The 20,290-nt window shown below is 35.0% G+C and overlaps 2 protein-coding genes and 1 pseudogene across 6 annotated transcripts in view; 2 read left to right on the forward strand and 1 right to left on the reverse strand.

Annotated features, from left to right (window-relative positions):
• Positions 1 to 20,290, forward strand: part of LOC149476771 (E3 ubiquitin-protein ligase SH3RF1-like) — a 386,219-nt gene that overhangs the window by 57,816 nt on the left and 308,113 nt on the right. The window lies entirely within an intron of this gene.
• On the forward strand, positions 1,740 to 20,272 carry LOC149476775 (uncharacterized). Of its 5 annotated transcripts, none has more exons than XM_089711282.1 (6): positions 1,740 to 1,952; positions 18,725 to 19,103; positions 19,193 to 19,354; positions 19,436 to 19,642; positions 19,783 to 19,851; positions 19,952 to 20,272. In XM_089711282.1, the coding sequence occupies exons 2-6, from the start codon at positions 18,827 to 18,829 to the stop codon at positions 20,167 to 20,169; spliced, it is 933 nt and encodes a 310-aa protein (XP_089567408.1). In that variant the 5' UTR covers positions 1,740 to 1,952; positions 18,725 to 18,826; the 3' UTR covers positions 20,170 to 20,272. The 5 variants fall into 5 exon arrangements, with proteins under 5 accessions (XP_089567408.1, XP_089567407.1, XP_089567405.1 ...); XM_089711281.1 differs by having other exon boundaries at positions 1,744 to 1,856; positions 18,663 to 19,103; XM_089711279.1 differs by having other exon boundaries at positions 1,746 to 1,856; positions 18,748 to 19,103.
• Positions 5,836 to 7,246, reverse strand: LOC149476776 (uncharacterized; annotated as a pseudogene).

The raw sequence follows: 20,290 nt of genomic DNA on the forward strand, positions 1-20,290 counted from the left end.
TGAAAATTTGAATTTTGTTATTACTTATTACTGATTTTGATAAAAATAAGAACTCTGATGGAAAGACTGTCATCATTACTAATAAAGAATGAAAAAAAAATAGGATTTCGCTTACTGATTTAGAAAATTGAAGCTGTTTCGTTTTAATATGTTTGTATGTATATGATGAAAACTCTGTTTGCAATTTATGTTGTTTCTATTATCTAAGAAAATATTAAATGTTTTGTAATAATGTTTATGTCTGATGGATGTGACAAGGAGTCTGCTTTATGTTTCTTCTTTACCAAAGTGTAAAAGTTTTTATTTTATTAGAATTTTAGAGTTTGTCTAGTTAACTTCTAGGTATTGAAAAATATAAATACATTTGATTTAACTAAGATTCATGTTTTTTATTGATTTTACATAATAATAAACGTTTCAAACGGAAAAGTCAAATTTTTCGTTCAAAATCCGCTAAATCCGGATTCTCCGGATTATTGTATAAATCCGTTTTTCAAAACCCGGATTTTGTAAAGTAAACGGATTTGCATTCCCTACTTACGACGTCACCAGTCCGACATCTATTCATGTCAATGGCGCAGAAGGGATTGCATATCGATACTGTGCTAGGGATGCGCATGATTGGCGAAAAGGAAAATATTCAAATCAACAATATCCACAATATAGACAATATGGTATTATACCAAAGAATGTAGTATTTACCTTTTTTCTCAGTGACTAAGCTTATATATTTTTTTTGTAGTTATTACAAAAATTAAGCGAATTAGAGTAATTTCGCTGAAATTTTAATGAAGTTACTTGAATATTACACTACATCACTAGTAGGCACGTATACATGTCATTGGCGCGAGAGAACATGCTTTTTTAGCCATTAATTAAGTTATTTTTTGTCATCAAATATTTGAATAACTACTTGGCAATTTTGTTTACTGTGTATAATTATGTAATAACTGGGGATTCAGTTCATAAACTGTATAAATAAAACAAGTAAAAGTAAAGGTTTAATATGTTTATTTTGTATTTATCTATGATCTGTTTCTTGGCATGTATAGGTGTCGTTGGCGCACAGGGCACGATTGCGCATGACATCTATAGATGTCATTGGCGTTCAAAAGGTTAATTATTCAAAAAGTGAGTAATACTCGCTTACTTGTTAGATCATACCGATAATACCTGTATTACTTACATAATATATTGTCTCAACGTGCATTTATTAACCAGAGGCAGAAGAAGGCGTACATTTATTGGGCAACAGTTTGCGCTACCACCGCGACCGACCTCGTGATGCGAAGAGCCTCACGCCTAAAGACACAAAATTTCACCACACACGGTTTAAAATTACTCATTGATTATGAATTCTCTTATACACAACTCGCATATTATAACATATTTTTAAATTTAAAATTCTATCCTGTAAAGGGCCTCCCGGGCCTCGGAAAACTTAGAGCCAACACCACTCATATTGAGTTTAAATCTTGCGCCGCCACTGTTATGAACTAATATCTTAAATAATATTATATTCCCGATGTAAATTTTGTAACTTTCATAATAATATTAGACAAGTTAAGTACATAAGTATTATAATAACATTCATAATAAAAATTTTATTTTCTGTGGTCTGAGTTCATAGCAGATGCGCAGATGTCATTAAATCACTTACTCTGTGGCAGATGTCTCGAGTCTGTGCTGTGCTATGTCACCGAGTATGTCTAATGTCACTGTCAAACAAATAATGCCTCGAAAAAACGTGATTCTCGGAACGTGTAAATTCCATGCTGTTGTGAATAGTTTGATTTATTAGAATTAGAATAATCCATTTATCCATTACACAAAAACAAATACAATATGATGTGTAGGTAGGTACTGAGATTGTTATTTGATTGATTGCTATTCTGTGCAAAGCCAAAATGTGAGAAAATATAAGACAAAAGAACGCTCACATTTATTTACAGGTATCTATTTTGTTCATTAGTTACGATTTAATGTAGGTACGTGATTATTTAAAACTAATACCACTGATTAGCAATTATAATATACATCGCTTCTTTGCTTCAATAATGAAAAATAAAATTTTAGAGAACAGTGGTTTTTAATGTTCAGTTTATAATTGAAGCATTGGGTGCAACAAGGGCGTATGTTGTAAAATAGAGTTTCGAGAAAAATTATAATGAAAGTTGTAATGCCTTACATTATTTTAATACTTATAATTTGACTTACATTTACTTTATAATTTCTTAGTCTCATGATTAAGCAAAAAGATTAAGGTATTATGACTATTTTAAAACAATCAGAAATATCATAAAACCAAGCTTTTTTTACTTGTGTTATCCGCCCTTGTTGTACCGAACTGGTAAAACAGATAGGACGTTAATTTTGCTATTGATTTTTAAAGAAAATAAAATAAGAAATGTAAGTTAATGTGTATTTACAATCTCCGTTAAAATATTCAACTTAATCATTTTTTCTGACTTTCATGTTTTTAATCAGATTCATCAAAATATTCACTAGACTGAAGGGAATCTTCCGAATCAGCTGCAACTTGCCTCCTGGACGGTCCAGCCTGATCTTCCACGCCTGCCTGGAAGGTCAAGACCTGTTTCAACCACTCAGTATTTTCAGGTTTCATAAAAGGTGTCAAGGATAAGACGTCCCTAATATTAACATCTTTTACTCCAGGTGTTTCTACCTGCTTCAAATTCAGATCATTTTTGCTTACTGGCAAAATATTCTTCTTAAATGTAAAATTTAAATCCGGAGATGCATAAAATCACTCCTTCAGGATTAATGTAAAGTTTAACATATTGTTGTATAGCAAACCGAACTTTGTGGGTGTCTTAGACAAAAAGACCTGTAAACCTTTATTCCAATCTTCAATAAGGTTGCTAGCCATCAATACATTAAACGGGCTAGGATTGCTTCTTGCTGATGACATTACTTTCAAATATTGTTCAGCTGACTCAATAGTTGCCAAAGATTGTATCAATATGCCATAACCTTCCGAAGTTTCTGTCACATTGGTTATAAGAGTGGCCTCTTACTGGAAATATATGTTCAATTGGCATATTTCAGCTTTTGGACAACCATGTAGAGAACATTACTATTATGTTTTTATTTTGGCCTCCACGAGCATCAGAAAAAAATACTATCTTCTTAATATTAGGTAAGTCTTGCAACTTTTCTTTAACAAAATGATGTATGAAAGAACACACAGTGTTTGGCCCCTTTTTGGAATCAATTTCCAGAAAACAATAAAAGGAACTTGATCCATCATTGTGACAGTGAATGTTGAAGTCGAAAAGCCATAATAATCTTTTATAAAATTGTGAAGTTATGTTAAGTTTTGGTATGGGCAAGTTTTGAGCATAATCAAACTCCAATACAAGTGTTTCTGTGTCAGGATAATTCTGAACTGACTCCAAAAGCTTTTTTTTGAGCACATTATATGATTCTATCTTTTTCAAATGCAACATGTATTGAATCTGACATGGATCTTCAGGTTTAGTTTCCAACTGAACTTTACATTTTGTACAGTAGTCACATACTAGGTTGTCTAAACGAGTAAATACTTTTTTCACTAAAATATCTGTGATAAGATATAATACTACCTGTTCCCTGCAGTTTTACCTGCATTGAGTGCACGTGCTGGTGGCTTAGTTGGGCGAGTAGCTTGTTATGGGTGTACACATAGAGTTTTAAGAATATTTGAAAAAAGAACGAATCTGGAATTTTATAAGTATTTTTTACGTACTCAGCGTATGCAAAACTATAACCTCCTTTGAGCTTAGTATACCAACAGTGGGACATCCTGTATATCATCTGCTCTTCTGATTTTTTCAATGAAGGGTCGTATCTTGTAATATCTATCCTCATCCGAATTGATGTTGTCTACAGAGTGAATGTTGCGTCGAATCAGCTCGAATCGTTTCTGTGGCATTACGTCAGCCACTTGAGCATATCTGAATTCTGTAGACCAATAGTCTATATAGGAAGGCATGTTTACTATACCCATGATAAGAAGAATCCCGAGAAAAACTTTCAAACTCCTCGACAGTCATTAGAATACATTTGCCTGTTCTTTGTGTTGAGTACAAGTTCGGGTTGTCGACAATATCAACAAGGATATCTGGGGAGAAGAACCTAAGAATTACTGGTAAAGTAACCGACGTTAGTGTAACCAATGATTAAATTGAGATGTTATCCAAAGTATCTAAATCTACATGTCCATTGATCAGGTGCTGAATTAGGTTGCATTATGTCGTTTTCATCCTGCCTAATAGAATCACTTGTTATTATTGATTGTTTTGGCAACACATCATCATTGATAAACATTGCTGTTGGTTGATATGGCCCTGGTGACATATCATATTCATCTTCATAGACTGACAGAGCTGTTAATGTAGATGGCCCAAATTATATTTCATTGTTAAGTTTTTCAGAAGAATATTTTTCATTTAAACTTTAATTTTTTTGTTTGAGGTGTTTCAACTGTTTCTGTAATGCATTAATTTTAAGAAGATGTTTTCTGCACAACTTTTCCTTTTAATTTAATTTTTGCTCCAGTAACCTTATTTTTTCTTTATATTCTGAACAACAACTTGAAGCAACTGCGGGAACATTATTTTCGTCTACACGCCATTTCCTAAATACTGTGCATTTCATTTTTACTAAGATTTTCCAATTTATTCGTAGTAAATTAATTAATTTCTACAAAAAGTCTATCTATCGAGATCTCTTATATCGTAATTTTGAAGCTCTTATGCTTTAGTTATTGCTCTGAGATTACAACCTTTCAGTCATTAGTTAGCACATGACATACTATGGTGTCACTTTGAAGTACAAAGTGTTTTGTTTTTGAAACATGCGTATCTCTTTATACGTCATTATTGATTTTTTGACTTGCAAAAGCATTTTTAAAGCCTCTACCTCCGAATGACGATTGTAAATTTACAAATGATATTGGCAATTCTGATATATTTTCGCAATAATCTACAGACGACATATTCTGTAGGTCCTGCCGAGAAAACCAATTTTTTGCTCCGTTAATAAAATCAACTATCTTTCTAATGGAAATGATCTCCTGATTGTGTCCTTACCACAGTCGAGATACACAAGACCATCAGCTGACTCTAATTCCATATTACCTATCTCCATTACTTCAATGTTAGGCAAAGCATCAGCAACTGATTCATTCACTATTACACCATCTGACGGCATAACTTATGTTCATTACTGCACACAGTGTTGCGTGTCGTCGGGGTCATCAATTTGGGAGGTGCGTGACAAAACCACCAACAGCGCTCATGGTGCACAAAAGGGTAATATTTTTTCCTCTTTCCCAACTTGTAATGGAACCTACTCTTTTCATGCCTTTGGGAGCTAATATATTACCGGGATCTTGCACTGTGGAAATGCCTGTCTCATCGCAGTTGTAAATATGTGCTGGAACCCGTGATTGCGCTGGCGGTACTTTCGACCATTTGTATCTATTTCTGCCATAAAATGCATTACTGTCTTGTCAGTCATTGGTACTTGTATCTTCATTTTCAGAGTTACTGTCTACTTCTTCTTCACTTTCAGTATCGTGTTCACTAACCTCAGACTCCGCATCACTCAAATCCTATGATAATTCAGGTTAAATAACCTCTGCCTCGGTTTCCTCATACTCTAAGTCATTAAACAAATGTTCTATCTGCAGGGGATTCAAATTTTTATCCATTGTGCATGATAAACCTATAAAAAAAGAAAAATATATAAACATAGGAAAATAATTAAAATATACTTACGAAATTACACTCGTGGGGGACTACGCTCCCCCATCGACACGTACCCCTGGAACTAAGCACACCGGCACATGTCCACTCCCCGCGAGACCTCGGGCGGCACTGGGAATACACGGACGCTACACCGCGTAACGTTTCTAATACTTAAAATATTCGTAAAAATTTGAGCGGTGGGGGACCCTGCTCCCCCGCGAGTGATGTTAAGGGTTAATAAAACTATCTTCTTTACTAACTCCATTGCACTGGTCACATTCCACGTAACATTTTTGCTTGCTACATAACCTTTGATTGCCGCCCATGCCATTTCTATAGGACTTAAGTCCAGATGGTAGGGCAGCAATTGAAGAACAAGTATTTGGTCAATACTGTATTTTTTGTACTGTGGTTTGTACAATTTGATCAATTTTTATAATTGAGGTTTGAGCATACTTTCCTCGTATGCTATGCCCTTTTCCGTCAACCACCTCTGCATGTCTGCTTTCTTTGCATTCGAGGTAGGTGCAGGATCGTACTGCTTGTTGTGATACGATGTGTTGTCTATTAATAACACCGCATTTGGCGGAAGGTTCGGTATTAGTTGGTTGCGAAGCCACTTGGTGTAATTATTATTATTCATGTTTTCATGAAAGTCCCCCGACTTTGTTCCAGCTTTAAATAAGAGCAGTGCATTGAGAACACGAGAAAAATCCTTTGCCCTTTCGAAATGGGTTTTTAAGCCCCTTAAGTGATCCATCTGACAACGCTTTAGAACCTGTAATAAGAGATATAATGATTATTTTTCATAATGATATCTCTCGTAAAGCCTAGACAATTTCACAGGACACAAATATTCGAGAAAAGTATGATAATAATTGTTACATACCTAAATGAGATGAATTAACATAGGATTCATCTGTGTAAATAATTGGTCTTCCTTCGTCCCCGTATTTACTAAGATTTCTAAGGAACTATATCCTTAGTAATTTAATGTTGGATTTTTCGATTAATAGTTTTCTATTTTTTTCGGCTTTTTTCCACCGGAACCCTAAGTCATATAAAATCCTGCACAGACTGCGCTCCGACCCATTAAAATTGATGTCATCTTTTAATTTTTTTCTAAGCTTTTCTACTGTGGGGTAGCTTTTTATTTGTCATGTGGTAATTGGGGATCAAAAGTATCGATATCTGTAATCAACTTTGTTCTATTCCTCTTTTTTCTCGGTGTCCTAAAGACAGTGAGGAATTCGGAATTTCTACCTTTTTTGACTATACGTCTAAATGTTCTTTCTGACATTTTAGTAGCTTCTGCAGCAGTTTTACCGTCTCTTTTTCAGTTTGAGCTTCTTTCTCCATGAAACAGTACACATCGTATACCATTTTTCTACCATGTCTGCGTAAAACGGTATTTGGTCCTGGCATTGTAATAAACGTTACAAAAACTAAATTTAAAACAACAACAATAACACTAACAAAACTGAATCAATGGTTCAAATTGATAAAATGTGTTAGTATATAGGTGCGGTGTGGGGCGGGAGCGCCTCCCGCGTAAAGTTTGGTAAGGTAGAATTGGGTATAGTAGGGTAGGGTAGAGAAAGGTAAAATATATAAAAATGGATAAAACTCACGAAAAACATTTTTTTATTGATTCTTAGTTTTCATTATAACTATTACTATGGCAATGTGATGAATGTTCCCGTAGTTCCATATTTCTTTTGAATCTTGGATCAATCAATTCTGGAAGCAGGCAGTTTTTATTATCCGAATGTGTTTCCATATTCTCCTTCCAAAATTGATCGACTTTGGCTATAAATTCATATTTTATTTTTCCAGGACCCGTCCAAATAGCAAAGACCTGTCTTTCCCTGACCTTGAATTCTGAAATATCATTTATGTTTTGGGTTCACAACTAATTGGTTCGAATTCGAAGCGTATTTCCAAAAGTCTACTTTTTTTTGTCGTATCGCTTCTTCTGGGTCCATTCCATATGCTGACGACGGGCATTTAATTTCTACTATGCCGTGTTCACACTTTCCATCAGAACTTGCACCGAGAAAAAAAATTTCTTTGTCGTTCGACAACCCGCACTGCAAAATTTCCGTTCGTCTTAGGTCTTGGCATCTAAAACAAAAATTGTGTTATAAGAGCTATAGACTATACACACTCTTATCAGCTAGCTTTACTCGTTAATTAAACGTAGGGAGCGTAATTAAAAAAAACTTTGATATTTTGGTTGGGTTGGGTTGTGATCCTACGTATGTAGATAAAAGAGTAACCACTTTATTGTCTTTCCAGACAGTAGCGGAAAAGTCAACTCCGTCGTGACGTCGTCCTCATAGGTACCTCGAGGAACTGATGTCTTCATCAAAGCTTTTTTATCTGGTAGTCTGCAGATAGGTAACCTATTTTGCCGTACAGTTCCAACGCAGTGGATTCCTTGTTTCGACTGATAATATGAAGATATAAGAAGAACTGAAGAGGTGTTACCAAATTTTTAATTTCTTGAGGAATATTTTGATCTCCCAAAAAGGCGCAATCAGCTTCATTATAATCTAGAGATTTGTCTTGCCAGTTTAAACGGACAGGTATACTTTTGCGTTTGTTTTGCGAACGCGATGGACCAGCAGCTAAGGGATCAACAGAGGCCTGCTCATCTTCACCAGAAGAATCCTCATCAGAATCGGATGGGTGAATTATTGTAAGGTGATGTTTGAATCTGACGTGAGGAATAGGAGTTTGGATGAAAAGGCTTCTTATTTGGTTGGCGAAAAAAGATTTGTTGAGACGGTTTCTTCATCAGTTCTGCTAGTCCTGTTTCGCAGAAAAGATGTGTGGTCGATGGAGGGATTGCAGTTGTACTAAGCAGAGCTGCCTGATATTCCTCTTTTGGAAGGAAAGCATTCCTTCTCTGTATTGAACAGAGCAACCTCCGCTCTTCTATCGCACACATATTGCAGCAAGTCATCTGATATAGATTTCAAGGTTGTGTCTGTTAAAATGTCTTTTAGATCCTGTTTCATGGCTGGGTACCTATTGGGTAAAACCTTCAATGTGTCTGTTAATGCCTCTCGTTGAAGTAGTAAGCCGTGAGAAACTGTGCCCAAGGCGTAGTCCATACGAGCCAAATGTTCTTGATTAGAAGAGGACCCGTAGGTAGATAGTATTAGTTTTCAAGGAATTGAAGACAGGGCTAGCATGCAACTCTTTTGGACTTCAGCGTATCGGCGTAATTTGGTTAAAAGTTATGTCGCCTAAACGCTGGCACTCAGTTCCTTGTAAGGGTATGTTCCTGGTAATTTCAGCGCATTTTGAGGCCCAAGAAAAAATATACATATATTTTTTCGATGGTTTAGAAAAAATTATTCATCGATCGAATAAATGTTATGGCATTTAATTCTTTATTTTATTCCATTCGAAGATCTAACGATAGTAAATGTTACCATGCTGAATTGGACTATCTTTCAGCTTAGCACACAAACAAGCATCTTGTGCAGCCGAAAATGCGAAAAATCGCATAACATACATGGGGGTGATTCGGATAGCCCTCTAGGTCCTCTATCTCCCAGCTTCCGTTCATCACTACTTTTTGGGACACCCTGTGTACAAAAGAATCATCTTGTTCGTCAAGATCTGATCGGCTTGAGTATTAAGTGAAAAAGTAATTTAAGAAGAAAAAAAAAGATAGAAAAATCCTTTTACACTTTATTAACTTAATACAGTACAAATATTGCCTAAGCTATAATTAAATTGTTGATTGAATAAAAATTATATATCTGGCAGTACTTACCGTAACCAGTTCAGCATCTAAAATGCTGCGATTCTTCGCTGGTCAGTTCTGGATCAATAACATTTGTATTGATGGATGAAATTGGGATAGTGATAACTGAATCTGAGTCTAAAACATCAGCAATACCACTGCAACCTCGACCCATTAATTCACAGACTTGTTCTAATATTGGGTCTGTTTTCATAGTTGATGGTCCTCCACCGGTTCAAATTGCACAACTCCTGTTTCTCGAGTTCGTTTTTGCTTCACTTTTAATTTTCTCCCAGACTCTCATGAGAGCATCTTTACTCCTACGATAAAATGTAGATATATGTATAGTTGACCATGTGGTAGTTATCATAATGATAAAATATGGCATGTTTCTGTTTATTTAACTAACCTGTACATATTTCCCGTTGAATTATATTGAGAACAGGCTTATCCAAGCCTCGTTCGTAGCTTGGTTGGTTGTACCGTCAGTTCTTTTATTTTTAAAATTATGTTTTTAAAAACACACACCAATATCACCAAAGGTCAACAAGTGCTAATGCGACATAATACTTTTAACTGCATATTTATCTGATCATAACATTTACATTTAATGTAATTATAAGCTAAAATGTAAGACACCGTTTAGGAAATTTTATCTAATTTAATGTTCCAGCACCGTTCAATGACATTTTGAATAATTTCTACGCGTAAATGATACTTCTATAAAGTACTTCTATAAGGGATTTTTAGATGCAATAGCCCCAGATGGGGCGAAAGTGTCTTTTACTAGTTACTAGTATTATATAACTGGAAGTGCTTATATAACAATTAAAATCAAAATTCAATAATATGGTTATATAGGATTGTTGATATTAATTAGTTAAGTTGTATAAGGTAGGAACCTTGCGGCCCTCTTTTGTTTTCCGTAGGCAGATGTATATAACTTGATTCAGAGTTTTATCGGGGTACTCAGTCCTTACCTTTGAGACCATCTCCGGAGTAATGCCGTACCTCCCGTATCTGATAACGCATTTGGGGAGTCCGGGAAATTTGGGGCTTAGAATTACCCCGTTGTCCAATTCCGGCAGCCTCTCCAATGTGGGTTTTTTCGGAGTCTTCTGAGTGGGCAGTCTCTGTATTTTGGAGGGAGGCTAGAGCGGTGAGGTACTTGACGAGCTGCCAGAGGAGGTAGTTCCTATTACCTGGTAACGGAAAACTCCCCTCTTCTCAGAGGGTGTCATCCGGGAGATCCCTGAATTTTCTGTGTGGATCATGAGAACCCGCTCTATAATCCCGGCAACCCTTCTTCTGTCATCCCCCGATTTGAGGAAGGTTAAGTCGACGAGGGATGTCTGTTCCCCTACCTTCCTGACGTCAGTGGGCATACTTCTAAGCAGGGCTTTCGCTCTCTCCGAAACGTCACCGGATTGGATGCTTCCTTCGGCCCGTCCGGCTTGAATGTAAACATCCTCCAGACTCCCCATATCTGACCGTTGTTCAGATGTCTCATCATGAATTATTTGTAAATGAACTTGTGATTTACTTTATTATTACGTACTGGCAAATGCGTACTTTTGTTTTGTCAGGGTCGTTTCCAAAACTTGATTTGCCAAGATTCCAAATTTCTTTTTTTCTTTGGTTTATTGATATCAAGAGCCGATAAGATATCCATTGCAACGGTAGTATGTACACTCCCAGTACTTTGGCTATTTGTATCAGAAGAAAAGAATATTCGTGCATCAGAACGTTCATTTGTAGTACTAATCATCTCCATATTATTATACTCGCAGTAAATAACTAATTCGGAATTATTTTCAGTTATATTAGCATTTTCAGTGGTGACTTGACTGATATTTGGTGAATCAGTTGCAAAAAAAGTTGTAGGTGTTGTAGATGATTTGTGTACAGGCATAGAAGATGGAGAAGTTTTCGAAGATGAGCTTGAAGATGAAGATGAACTCGAAGATGAAGATAAACTTTAGCTTGAGATACGGCATATTAACTTTGCGGGTGTGTATGTTCTATCATCATCAGAAGCGGGTGAAAAGTCACCATCGTCAATAACGTCATCGTTGAAGTAGTTTTCTTTGTCATGTGAATTTGAAAAGTTGCTAGTCATTGGCAATTTGCTTAAGCCGGATGTTGAAGGTTCAGGTGATAAACTGTTTTCTTTATTTGGAATAATCTTATTAATATTCTTCTGCCTTTACTTCGTGACGGATCTATGTCGATTACCTTAAAAAAGGAAATTAAAACCTTTAACCATCATTTCGGCCACCAGGATCCCCTAGCCCGATGAGTTCACTAGGATCCCCTGGGGGATGAACCGATGAGTTCACTAGGTTCATCAGAATCCCCTCATAATAAAATGAAGTACCTAAAGATGTTATCACACTGCTTAAAAATATTTTATTTAACAATATCTAAAAAATGACCTACGCATATGTCGCTGCTTATTAATTCCACTAATTTGCAAAATAAATCATATGTTTCCGTTTTTCTATCACTCAACAATGCGTTAAGTAAAGGCACAACATTTGTTGTACTTTGAGAGCTGCCAACATTTCCGTGTATCACATATAATTGGTCAAAGGGTGGAGGGCAACACTGGAAGGTTCCATCACAAAATATATGTTTTCTTGCAGATAAAATTTATTTGTTTTCGTTTAAACAGAAAATTATTATACGAGGCGACGGTTTTTCCGTATCATGAACATTTAGATAATCACACATAACGAAGTCCAAATTCAATTTAGAATATTCACAAGTGTATTTTGTATGGCGGCCATCTTTTTTTCAGCTTTTCGTGAATCTGCCCAGGGTGTATTCCAAAATTATATTAAGAACCACGCCCCTATTCCCCACTGTTTGGCCAGGCCGTTGGGTCACTCATTGATGAGGAGCAGTTTGCCCAGATTTCGGAATTTTCCCATACTCACCAAAACCACTCCCTCACTTTTCCCGTAAACGACTTTCACCCCCCAACCCTCCTTCTGGGAGAACAATTATGTCAATGAGTCAGTGAGTGAGTGAGTGGGTCTCAGCTATATACAGGGTGTCTCAAAAAATAGTGTCAAGCAGAAGTCCTGAGATAGAACACCCCTTGGAGCATCCGAAACACTCCCATGTATGTTCCGCGATTTTTTGTAGTTTTCGAGATATCAATTTTTTACTTAAAGGACAATGCCCACCTTCCATACATTTGAAAACCTGATAAAGAAAGTTTATGTATAGACCGCAAGTATAGCAGGAATACTGCGTGCTTGATTAGGGAATAATTCCCTGTTTTCACTTTTACCAGTTAAACGCCAGGAATTTTAAAAAATACGAATTACTACTTTGTAGGTTAGGAATTGTCGCGGGCAAATTATCAACACAAATAGCTATGGAAATATGTAGGCAGTACATATGTACCAAGTAGGTATTTAACCTTCCGTATACGAGGTGACTAATCTCATCATGCTATACTAGGTGGGGTTTGATATACCCCAAACATGAAAGGTAGTAAAATTAGCATAATTGATATTTAAGATTGTTAAATAATAATAAATATGTTTTTATATCTAATAATGAATTGAATTAAGTAAAACAAATGTTATTTTTACATTACAATAGACTTTTATTAATAAAAGTACAAAAACTTAACTTTTTCTTCTAACTATAATCTATTAAACCTTTTCTTGAGGACTAAAATCAAATGGCACATAATATTAGAATCAGTCTTCTTAATTTATAAGACTACAATATAACTAGTTTTAAACATTAACAATTTAGTAAAAACAAACAATAATTAATCAAATCTTAATCACTTAAGTTTCCGCAGTCTTGACAATAAAAATCTGCATGTTCCATACATATAGGCTTATTACATTTTTTACAAATGTACCTAGTTTTCCTATCTTTTTGTCTAGGACAAAGTGAGCATCTTTGCATTGTATTAGACCTTTTTGCCGGCGGTTCTTGTAAGTTTTCAAGGGGTTTTTGAAAATACTTTTCAATTCTTTGGCGCAGTTTCCTAGGAAGTCTTTGGTTCTGCCTTCTTGTTTCTAGGTGGGATCTTACTAAAGACAAACCTAATTCCCGAATGAATTTACATCTCAAGTTAGTTTTATTTTTCTCAATACCATTATTGAGCATGTGTATAATCATACTATTTATACCAGCATGATTGAGTAAAGCGAAAAATATCGTCAGAGGCCAACGCTTAGAATTACGTGAAACATCGTAAGTTCTCGATAATTTATCGACAACATCAACGCCGCTTTTAGTCTGATTGTAGAATGTAATAATAGCTGGTTTTTGCTGACTTCCTGTTTCAACATCGATTTCTTTATCATGATGCAAAGACGACATCATATACACTATTTTACGTGGCTTTGGTACATAGGATAAGATTGTAATATCTTTTTGGAATCCAAATTTGGTAGTATATAATTCACGGTTTGTTTTGAATACAGGTGGTATACAAGTTTTATTAGCACGTAAGGTTCCGACTACAGTTAGTTTATGATCTTTCAGTAAATGATTAGTGCTCTCGTAACTTGTGAAAAAATTATCCATAGTAACATTTCGTGAAGTTTGTGAAACACATTGTACCAGTCGATCAACTACGTCGTAGGGTTTATTGCTAATAGCATAAGGACCCTCAGGTTGCTTGCCGCAATATATTTCCATATTTAGGGTGTAATAGGTCTTATTGTCCACCAAAGCATAAATTTTGATACCGTATTTTGCTGGTTTAGATGGTATATATTGGCGGAAACCGCAACGTCCTTTAAAAGCTACTAGTTCTTCATCCAAAGTAAGGTTTTCATACGGAATGTAAACATCTTGAGAATTTTTTACAAATTGTTCAAATATACTTCTAATCGGGGCTAATCGATCTATCATTATTCTCTCACTTCGTGTAGCAGCGCTATCAAATCTCAAATTTTTCAGTAAGAAAACAAATCTATTTCTACACAATGTGTCTCGAAACACATCCATTCCAGTACCGTCTGTGGCCCATAAGTCGATTGTATTTTGACGACTAGAACGCGCTAAACCAGATAGAAAAAGCAATCCAAACAGTGCCTTCATTTCTGTCAGTGTTGTTTCAGATTTTTGAGGGTCGTTAGTAGATTGCAAACGAATTTTCTCATTGGTGTAATTCACGATATCAGCAATCATATCTATATATATAATAAAACTAAGTCGATAAAATGTGCGTGCCGATAAAACTTAAAAAGGAGTCCCGACACGATAAAGGGACTTATGTGGTGTGATAGCCCTTTGTCCCCCCTCGAACAAGAAAGTACCCGTTTTAATCTAAAGGGCATGTTTTTAAAAATATAAGGGACTTTCCGACCATTCAACATGGAAATTAAGTGCAGTGGCGCCATCTGTTATCGAATATTTGAACTTCGGAGACTATACACAATAGTATTATAGTCTCCATAGTTGTGAGCCATTGCAGCATGTGTAGTAGTGGCGCGAAATAGGAAATTCCAATTTCAATAAAATCTTAAATTTAAATTTTGTGTATTTAGACGTCATTATTTAACGTATATTTTGGAGTTAAAGTGACATAATTTTAGTTATCCAAATTAGTTCTCAAAATATTTAAAAATTTAGGTTTTTAAATTTCGTGCCTTTACTTCATACGCTACCGCTACAGAAGCTAGAAAGTTCCCGTTTTAATCTAAAGGGCGTGTTTCTAAAGATATAAGGAACTTTCCAACCCTACATAGTGGCGCCATCTGTTATCGAATATTTAAACTTCATTCAGGACAACGATTGTTTGGGTTGAATTTCCAAAAGCGTTGCGAGCAATTGTAGCATTTGTAGTAGTGACATGAAATTTAAAATTCCAATTTCAATAAAGTCTTAAATTTAATTTGTTGCTATAATAAAGTTATTAAATTTTGTGTATTTATACGTCATTAGCTAACTTATATTTTGGAGTTAAAGCGACATAAAATTAGTTATCCAAATTAGTTCTCAAAACATTAAAAAATTAAGGTTTTTAAATTTCGCGCTTTTACTACAAATGCTACCGCTATAGAACCTTTTATTATGGCGGACGATAATGACCAGAATACTCTAGAAGGTGTGAGAGAGAAAATATTTTCAAATTTTCTCGAATATTCTAGAGCCTAGCTCTCTGAAGTGTCTCTGAATATATAAGAGCCCGGTGTCGCTCACCAGAGTTAGTTTAATTTGAACAGCGAAAAACTTCCCCACTGAATTTCTAAACTCTTTACAAGTACCAGGAATGCCATTACACTGCCTTCGTCTGAAAATTGGAACTCCAATCATACTACTCAGAAATCTCAACTCCCCAAAATTATGTAATGGAACTAGAATGATCGTAAAACAGCTATCGAATAATATCATTGAAGCTGAACTTATTTCTGGGAAGACCAAAGGACAGACAGTATTTATACCTAGAATACCTCTGATCTCTTCGGAATTGCCATTTCAATTTAAAAGACTGCAGTTTCCAATAAAATTAGCCTTTAGTTTTACAATTAACAAAGCGCAAGGACAAACTTTAAAATAATGTTGTGGCATTAACCTCAAAGAATCCTGCTTCTCTCACGGTCAGCTATATGTAGCTTGCTCAAGAGTAGGAAATCCGAAAAAATTATGTATATATTATACTCCGGACAATAAAATGAAAAATGTTGTTTATAAACAAGTATTGTAAATAATGAGAAAACGTTTTCAATAAACTTTTTTTTTTTACTTTTTACGTCATAGTTTATTTTTTTAATTCGACTCTACCACGTCATCTCATATCAACTCCCGGGCGAAGCCGGGTTTTTTAGCTAGTCATCAGTAATAAATAAAGAAAAACACTGAATAGGTGACTTCTTGTCTCTCGCAACTGATTTTACGCCAGGTAGATGATAAATAATATTTTCAGCTCTGGTGCGAACTGTAAGCCGGTATGGATTTTTTTGCCATTTTACCCCATCTTTACCTTTATAATATTCGGTATGACTAGCTTGTTGCAACCTCGAGAGTGGTAAGTTATCACTGTCTGAATCCGAAGACGGTATGTCCGCATCCACTTCACTATCTGTATTGCTTTGAGCACTGATATGATCTGCATCACCATCCGATTCTTGTTCTGGCTCAATATCATCATCGTCTTCTCCTGTTAGCGCTCGTAATATATCTTTTGCTGATAACCCAGACATGTTTTAGTTAAACTATTACCTGAAAACAATATTTCATCACGTTAAACACCGAAATAAACATATAAATGATTAAAAAACAGAAGTAGTTACGCTTACCTTTTGGGTGACGCGCTATACAAGGTGGGGTGTGTGATACCCAGCGCACTTTACGTACGTGTCACACGATCTGTGGCAGACGCCGGACTGAATGCTTTGCACGGATCGGAGCGGCAACGTCGCATTTACAGCTACTGAGAAAACCAACTTACGCGTTTTTTTCGTTTAAAAATTGCAACGATTTTTTTACCGCTGGGGTATGTCATACCCCACCTCGTATACGGAAGGTTAAAAGTTAATTAATTATATCATTCTACCTATTAATTACAGAGAGCTTTCACTCAGGCAAAATGTACCTATGCTGGTAGTGCCAATGAGTATGTAGGTTAGGTAATCACTACATTTTGTAAAGAACCTACCTACTTTTAGTAAAAATATATTTTTATGAGTAATCACTAAAAGGATTGCAATACTTTATTCTGAACTAGTTATTCGCTCGCGAAGAAAATAATGTGGATCAAATACTGACCTACAGTCTTGCCTACAGTAAAGCAACTTTCTTATCTGGGTAAAACAGGAATCATAAATGAAACATTAATATAAGAAGGTATATTTTTATTCATAAATCGAAATCTATATCTCTTACTACAACATCATCCAACCGTTCAGCAGGAGCAGATATATTCTCTTCGTATCTAGCCCATCCAAGGTACACAACACCCAATAGTTCTGCGCCCGACCAAACAATTACAACAATATTCAATGATGCCAGCTCTACTAGATACATTGTTTTCTATTAAAATATATACATAATATATTTTTCTGGAAATGTAAACAAATGTAAAACAACGAGACGCAAACGCAAAACGAAAGAGACTGCGCCGATTCGAATATGACAGGCGGCTGTCAAACGTCAAAACAATCCGTTTCACTCTATCATCATCATAATTAAACGTAAACTGATAATGTTCGTATTATTTTTTACTTGACTTTAATAAATGTTCATAATATTTTACTATTTAGGTAAAAGAATTAAGTACTTAAAATATAACAAACAGTAATAAAACTAGTTAAAATAGTAAAAGTCAGTCTCCAGTCGTCACTCGCCAGCAAGTAAAACGGAACGTAGCAACTCTACAGATAACGTTCAAAAACCATAATTTCATTTTTTAAGAAGTTTGTACGAGTTTAGAAAAATAACAAAAATCTTTTTTTCCTACGTCTCTGATAAAAAAATGATAAGCGTAATGAGTTCACAATAAAATAAGCTAAATTTTAAGATTTGTTTCATTTCTATACATGTTCAGGTGAAAAATGGGCATTGTTCTTTGAGAATTATTGACCTACACAACTTAAAAAAATTCTAAAAAAAAAGTATAACACATTTTCGAGATATTTTTTTTGCAACTCCATTCTAATGTATTGTACTTTAATGCTTAAAACATTCGTCTTCGTAACTTTGATGGAAGTTTGAAAAATTATGGTACGAAGCAAAAAATTACAGTCAGTAAATTATGTCTTAAAATTTCAAATTTAAATTTAAAATCTGAATAGGTAGTTTCATGGCTCCTAAGTAAATCTAAAAACTGCGCCAGACTCTCAGCTTTCATAATCATTAAAAAAAAGTAGTACTTAACGGGCTACTTTTGCTAAAATTGGACTTCAAAGGCAGATAGGTAGAAATTTTTTTAAATTAGCCCTTAGGTACCGAAGTTTTTTTTGGGCATTTAATCATTCTTAGGGCCACTTGCAGCAAAATTTTTAAAATCTTGATTCTATTAACGCTAGATTTAGTTCTTAAACCCGGTTTAACTTAAATCTCATCGGTGTTGTCTTGCACGTCCTAAAATTACGTTCGATTTAACTAAATCAAGATTAAGCCCATCATTCACTCACTATTCATTCCTTACGTTCCGTTGTTATGTTAAGCGTGATTTCGTGTACAAAAAAACGTGCTTCCTGTCACTTGTCAGTGTCAGTTTTGTTTTAAGTTTTAACTGTGTTGTGCTCGGAGGTGTTGTGTTTCCGAGTTTGTTTGCGATTGTGCGGTGTGCGTGTTATTTTTAAATACATATATCAAATTGTGCAGTAGTATGAACAATACGATGAAGAAATCCAGGGGACCTAATTTTTCTACTGCGGAAATAATGCATCTTTTAAAGCTAATAGAAAAATACCCCATAATAGAAAATAAAAGAACAGATGGGGCTACAGCAAAAGACAAGCAAATGGCTTGGCAAAGGTTAACTGCTGAGTACAACTCGCAAACTAATTTCTCCCCCAGAACGGCAGACAAACTGTTGTCTTGTTACAAAAACCAAAAAGTTAAAGTGAAAAAGATGCACTCTAATGAAAAAATGGCTATCAGAGGTAAGATATTCATTAGTTGTACCTACCAATTAATTCCATAATACACTTAAAAAATAAACAATTTAAAATTAATCTACAATTTTTTTTAGCACCTTTGCAACTCAATGCAGTGGAAGAGTATGGGCAGGACTGGAACCAGGTTGCACAGGCAACAGAAGCTAGCAGTTTAGACTGTAAAAATACATTTGAGAAATTGGTAAAGGATGCAAAAAGAGAAGAAGCTTTACATAAAAAAGAAATTAATCGTACAGGTAAGTGTTCAGAATACTGTTAGCAGTGATGCATACTGCTTTGTTTGTTGACAGATAATTTCAAAAAGATGTTGTTTACAGGAGGAGGTCCACCTCCAGAGTCATCTGGTAGCCGTGACCCTGTAATTGAAAAGGTCAAAACAATAATTGGACCCTCACTGGAAGGGCTATACACTATTTATGACGGAGATGCAGTGTTTATGAAGGAGCAGCAAGAGTCAGCATCCATTAATACAGAGATGCAACCGATAGATATGATAGTAGTTGACTCACCACAGGTAGAAAATGGTAAGGTTCTTTGATATTATCACTGCATCAACCCTGATGAATAGATTTGCAGTGTGCAAATAATCTTAGGACCCATACAATATGTGAATTGAATACAGACATAATTTTAAAAGAATTTAAATTATGTAATATTATTTCAGGCAATGATGACAAAAGGTTAAATATTATGAAAAGGAAGGTAGACCCAAGTCTGGAGTCATTGAGAAAAGGTAAAATTACAGAGTAATTATTTTCATAACACTCATTAAAGTCAGTTTTTCTATGAGAGTTGTTTGTTAACAATTTTCACAAGTCTTTTTAACTTTACAGGAAAGAAGCAAAACGTATCTCATTCTTTCAAAGAGTTAGCAGAGGATAAGAAGGACCTGGTGAAAGCCCAAAAAGAACTGGCTGAACTTCAAATTGAACATCAGAAGATATTAATTAAATTAGCTCAAGAAAAACTGCAATTTGAAAAGAAAAAAAATAAAATGGAGCTGGAATTTCTCAAAGAAAAATATGCATTAGAATTAAATAAAAAACAATGAATTTATTTATTTTTTATTTTGTTTTGTATTTATCCATCTAATTATAATCTTGCAAAATATTCATTAATTAATAATGTTCGTTCAATGTTGCCGGCTATACTTCTGGACAAAGTTCTGGAGT

This window comes from Colias philodice, chromosome 26, assembly GCF_061535455.1.
Source record: "Colias philodice isolate Cphi_HAF_F1 chromosome 26, ilColPhil1 Martin Lab GWU primary, whole genome shotgun sequence".
NCBI lineage: Eukaryota > Metazoa > Arthropoda > Insecta > Lepidoptera > Pieridae > Colias > Colias philodice.

Coding starts and splice junctions, on each gene's coding strand:
- LOC149476775 (XM_089711279.1), top strand. Junction 19,643..19,782: donor CTCACCACAGGTAGAAAATG/GTAAGGTTCTTT, acceptor ATATTATTTCAG/GCAATGATGACAAAAGGTTA. Junction 19,852..19,951: donor TCTGGAGTCATTGAGAAAAG/GTAAAATTACAG, acceptor TTAACTTTACAG/GAAAGAAGCAAAACGTATCT.